This window comes from Electrona antarctica, assembly GCF_951216825.1.
Source record: "Electrona antarctica genome assembly, chromosome: 4".
NCBI lineage: Eukaryota > Metazoa > Chordata > Actinopteri > Myctophiformes > Myctophidae > Electrona > Electrona antarctica.
This window is the reverse complement of record NC_136809.1, coordinates 15051789-15056864: the sequence shown is the minus strand read 5'-3', so window position 1 is coordinate 15056864 and position 5076 is coordinate 15051789. Positions and strand designations below refer to the sequence as shown.

At 42.0% G+C, this 5076-nt stretch overlaps 1 protein-coding gene across 1 annotated transcript in view; it reads right to left on the bottom strand.

Annotated features, from left to right (window-relative positions):
* Positions 1 to 714: 714 nt before the first annotated feature.
* baiap2l2b (BAR/IMD domain containing adaptor protein 2 like 2b) overlaps positions 715 to 5076 on the bottom strand; it is a gene marked incomplete at both ends in the record, with an annotated part of 13429 nt that continues 9067 nt past the window's right edge. The window contains 5 exons of the mRNA XM_079499856.1: positions 715 to 790; positions 912 to 961; positions 1489 to 1844; positions 2754 to 2824; positions 3092 to 3299. Of these exons, the coding sequence (XP_079355982.1) occupies positions 715 to 790; positions 912 to 961; positions 1489 to 1844; positions 2754 to 2824; positions 3092 to 3299 (761 nt within the window). The remainder of the gene's footprint in view (positions 791 to 911; positions 962 to 1488; positions 1845 to 2753; positions 2825 to 3091; positions 3300 to 5076) is intronic.

Genomic DNA, 5076 nt, shown 5'->3' with positions numbered 1-5076 from the left:
TCTTGAGCCACAGTCGCCCCATTTACAATGACTGGAATAAATGTTGTAAGTGGAAGACTGAGAATAAAATATATTGTAATATCTGTAATGGCAGGTGTCCACATTGTAACACCAGTGACCTCTCACATACAGGTTTCTACTGTACATACAGTAGGTGATCAGAAAAGCAAAAGGTGATATTTACACCAGATCCTGTGCATTGGTACTGTAAATACCAAGATACTGTACACACATATTTACATTATGATCATTGCATCTTATGGTTTGCTGTTTTCACTAATATCAAAGTCAAGGACTATTAAATGTCACAAGAGTTGTCATTATTAGTGTAAAGACCCAATGCAAACAAACATTAATGTTTAAAGTCTATATAATCAACAAATGGATTCATTCAATCATTATTGCAGGATCACATCATATTGTGGAGGGGGAAAAAATGGCTAAATTAAGAGTTTTGGTAGTTTCATAATAAGCTTACAACCTGATGATCATTGAACATTTTCTTTTTACTTATACTAGCTGTAATTTCAAAAGAAAGGAAAACAGAGTTAATTTGATATACAGTTTAGCTTATGACTTATGTTTACACATGCTCTGCCGTTATCCCACTTGCCCTTATCTTCCATAAAAGGTTAATTAGCTTACCAGCCTTACACTGAAAAATATATATGTAAATTTGACCTGGCAGACTCCAAATTGCAAAGCGCTGATTGGTCAATGAATATGAGGGGCGGATCTGTCATCGGTTGTTGTAGGTTTCAGTTTCACTGTGGCAAACGGGTTTGTGCCTCTGAAAATGAACAACATGAGTAAGTGTTAATTAAGTACCATTATTTTATAAAGTAAGTCTGACAGCACAAACCTGAGTCATGTGCCGACACATAGATGCAGGTACACAAATGCACATTTACCTGGGAAAGAGTGGATTATCAGGTTTTCCAGCACCGTGGGGGGATAGTTTCTAAAAACGTGACAGATAAAACATGAGCACAGAGATGTCAGGTGGTTTTGTTTACTCAACATGGACACACGCATGTTACACACAGTGAGACACTGTGAGACACACAGTGAGAAATAAATGAACACAATTAGCTCATCAGAATATGAACGGTCAAGTGTCCCTATTCTAGGGGGTACATTTGGTTACAATAGCAGATCTACAAGCTTGCAACATGTTTTGAGCCTGTAGAATAGCTAGAGGGAAAAAAGGATCAGTTCTAGTATAGAGCCTGGGGAACTCCGGTCAACAAAGTATAGAGGGTATGCACGTGACATCATCTTCATACCCGGCCGGAAGTTATGCGGGAATGCCAATTGAGGGGCAAAAAACTACTTTCTGGCCTTGACAGCCCATACATCCAAACAGAAAGGTCCTAATTGATTGCATTGAACAACGTTAAACGACGTTAAACTCACTTTGCCACTAGATTTGCCACTCACTATGCATGTGCATACCCTCTATACAGTAGGGTTTAAGTGGCTACTTACCTTGCCATCAGTAGCCTCTTTCCTTTTTGGGAGTGGTGAGATGGACAATGAGCCGCGCCTGATGTTCTGCAGAGGAGGAGGTGGGGGAGGCGGGGGAGGAGGTGGTGGAGCCGTCTTGGTCTCGGCCGCCAGCTCCGTCTTCCTCTCGGGGAGAGGAGAGACCGAACGAACGTCTACGGAAGCCCTGCGAATGGGCGTGGCCGAGGGCGGGACGTCTCCGTGACTCCTGCTGCTGTCGTGGTTCTCTGATTGGTCGCTGGATGTGTCAGTCGGATCCAGCAGGTTGTTCATGCTGTGGCTTCTCACAGAGGTGCCACTAATGACAAAAAAAAGGTAAAAACAGAATAAGTTATAATGTTAAAAGTTTGGATACTTCAGTATCATGCTACAACAATATGATATCTACTGCTCGAATGTGGATAAAGACTGAAGACAAAAATGAAATAATAAACGTAATAAAGTGCAGTTAACTTGTGCTTCATCATGTATACACATTTATATAATAATGCTGAATTTGTCTGTCTACCAGTTGTATTATAATAGTTGACCTAGTAATGATACAGTTCTTTCTAAGGTGTTTCTGATTATTGTTGTTATAAAACATCATGAGTATTCATAAGTGCTTGTAACTATAATTGTACTATAAATAAGTGTTATATAGTGTAAATAAAATGTTTAACCTTTTAAATATTCATATTATTTATATATTATATATATTTTAAATATTTCATATTGGAAGACAAAGGAGGTCGGACTGGGCTGATTCTTTTCCCAAAAATGGAGAGGCCCTAATGTCCTATAGCTACTACTACTGACATCATAATTATTACTTGTGCAATAACTTGAGCGACATTGGTTCCCATACTAGTAATATATTAGCCTGGTGTCCAGCCTGCATCGCTGCGTTCCGTGATTTGTTTTGTCTCTCCGGAGAGACAAAACAATTCACAGAACGCAGCGAAGCAGGCTGGAAACCAGGCTGGAAACCAGGCTGGACACCAGGCTGGAAACCCGGCTGGAAACCAGGCTAATATATGTGTTGTTAACCCATTTAGGCCTGACGTCGAAATGAAAAAAACGTTTGCTCTGAAAGAATATATATTCAAAGATTTGTGCCGCATTTTTACCATTTTTCAAAAATAGCAGATACGAGCTTGTAGATCTGCTATTTTTCAATAGCTAAAGTATAACATAATGCTTAGTTAAAACACCAAAAGGGGCTCCCGTCCAGAATGGGTTTAGGCGGATTATGAAGTAGTCCATACGGTACCTGGTCCCTAAGGTGTTGGAAAAGTCCTCAGAAGACGCCACGTAGGCTGCAGGGAACCAGCCCTGGCTGGGGAGCAAACCACAACAGAGACGTACAATTAGACAGACGTGCACAAATCGGCGCAGCAGCAACTACAGTGGAACTCGACTGATATATATCGTCAATATCTGTATCTGTGGCTTAAGTGGTTAAATAAAAAAAATGTAACGTTATTTTAATATATTGAAGTTTAAGTTCTCAAATCTCTTTTACAAAATAACAATAAAAACCATCAGAAATCGATGGTCTCTACTCTCTAGGGATCACTCTATAAACATCCCATCAGCCGCATACCGCAGGTTGCTGTCCGTGCGTCCGTACAGCCATCCATTGCGCGGCTCCAGGACCAACACAGTGATGGTTTCTCCCCTGGTGAAGGGCAACAGCTTGGGGTTGGAGGAGGAGGGGTGAGCCACCAGGGCCTTCATGGTTCTGCCTGCAGCCAGCCCCAGAGACTCCCCCACCGAGCTGGAGCGGGAGCGACTGGGCAAGGGAGATGGTGCTGTCAGAGGGAAGAGAAGGAGAACACATTGGGCAGTGATGGAAGAAGTACTCTCACGTCTTTTACAAGAAGTAAACGTATCAACATCAGTGCGCACAGAACAAGATGAAGCCGTATAGGCAGTATCACACGGCAAGTACTGAAGTACACACATAGACAATAATAGTATTGGACACATAGAAGATATGAGACAAGGACAAGAACAGAATAGAACATGCATCTCATATAATTGACCACAGACGTCAGACTATTGATAAAGTTGATGGTCATGCTATCAAGGGTATAGTCAAAGTCAAGTCAAAGTCGTACGATTTGTTACACACGTTACCACAGTGAAATGTGTTCTCCGCATTTGACCCATCTCTTGGAGCGGTGAGCCGCAGCCAAGGAGCGGTGAGCTGCAGCCGTGCCACACTCGGGAATCATTTTGATTAGTTGATTTGACCCCCCAATCCAACCCATTGATGCTGAGTGCCAAGCAGGGAGGCATTGGGTCCCATTTTTACAGTCTTTGGTATGACCCGGCCGGGGATCGAACCCCGACCGCCAAGTTTCAGGGCGGACACTCTAACCACAAGGCCACTGTATGGTAACATGCTTACGCAGATGTCATCCAACACACATGTATTGTATATGTACTGGGTCAAGCAGATAAAGGTCATAATTCATATATAAAAAAAGAGGTAGCATGGTAGGAGAAGAGGTGAAACAAGATATAAAATTGGGATGGAGAGAGAGAATAATGAACAGACCTGTGGGGAAAAGGGGAAGGAGTGGTGTTGAATAATTTGAGCTGACATAGTACAGTATGTGTGGCTTATGGGTGATTTATACTTGGTTGCGTATAACATATAAATCAGGCTATTATTCATTCTTCTCAGCCGGATGGGAACCGTGAGGAGCCCAGTTTGATCCCGGGCTCCCCCAGAGTTAGTTAGTTAGTGTCGAAGTGTCCTTGAGGCTTGAGCAAGACTCTGAACCTCGAATTGCTCCTGATATGAAGGTTTGTGCCTTGCATGGTTTCCCCCGCCATCGGTGTATTAATGTGTGTGTGAATGGGTGAATGCAATGCACAATCTACAGGTATGTAAAGTGCTTTGGATAAAAATGCACCATTTACCATTTGTGTACAGTACTTACAAATGTACAGACAGAATGTTCTCAGATACTGAACAAAAATATAATCTTGTGGGTCTTAAAGGATCCACATGGAAATGGCATGGTAATGTGGACCTGGGCCAGCCTGTGATGTCGTCAATCTATTCTATGACATACATGCCTATTTATTAACCTGGCCAAGGTTTCCACCCGATCAGAGCCCAATTGAATATTGCAAAAACATATATACGTACAGTATGTGGAAAAAAATGAGTGTGGTTACTAATTACTACTAGCAGTGTTCGCAAGAAATGTAGTGTGGATTGGTACAGAAGCTTGCAAGATTAGTTACGGACAAACACACATGCAGGCACACACACCCTTTTATAGACGCCTACAGAGACCTGTCATAGAACTGGAGTGAAAAGCCCATTAAGTGCTATAATTACTGACATTTTGACAGCATAGTGTGTTCTTCAAGGCACTGTGCCGTCAGTAATTATCCGTGATGTGCTCCAGCTTTTTATTATTTTTCATGCTGCTGTGGTTCCTGTCTGAGAGGCACCAGCTCTCATCCTTCAAGTGTGTTTTAGACTAAGAGTGTGCACTTCAAGTTTGCTATAATTAGTATGGTTGCCAGAGGCCAGTAATTGGCCGACTTTATGCCGTATAACTTTTT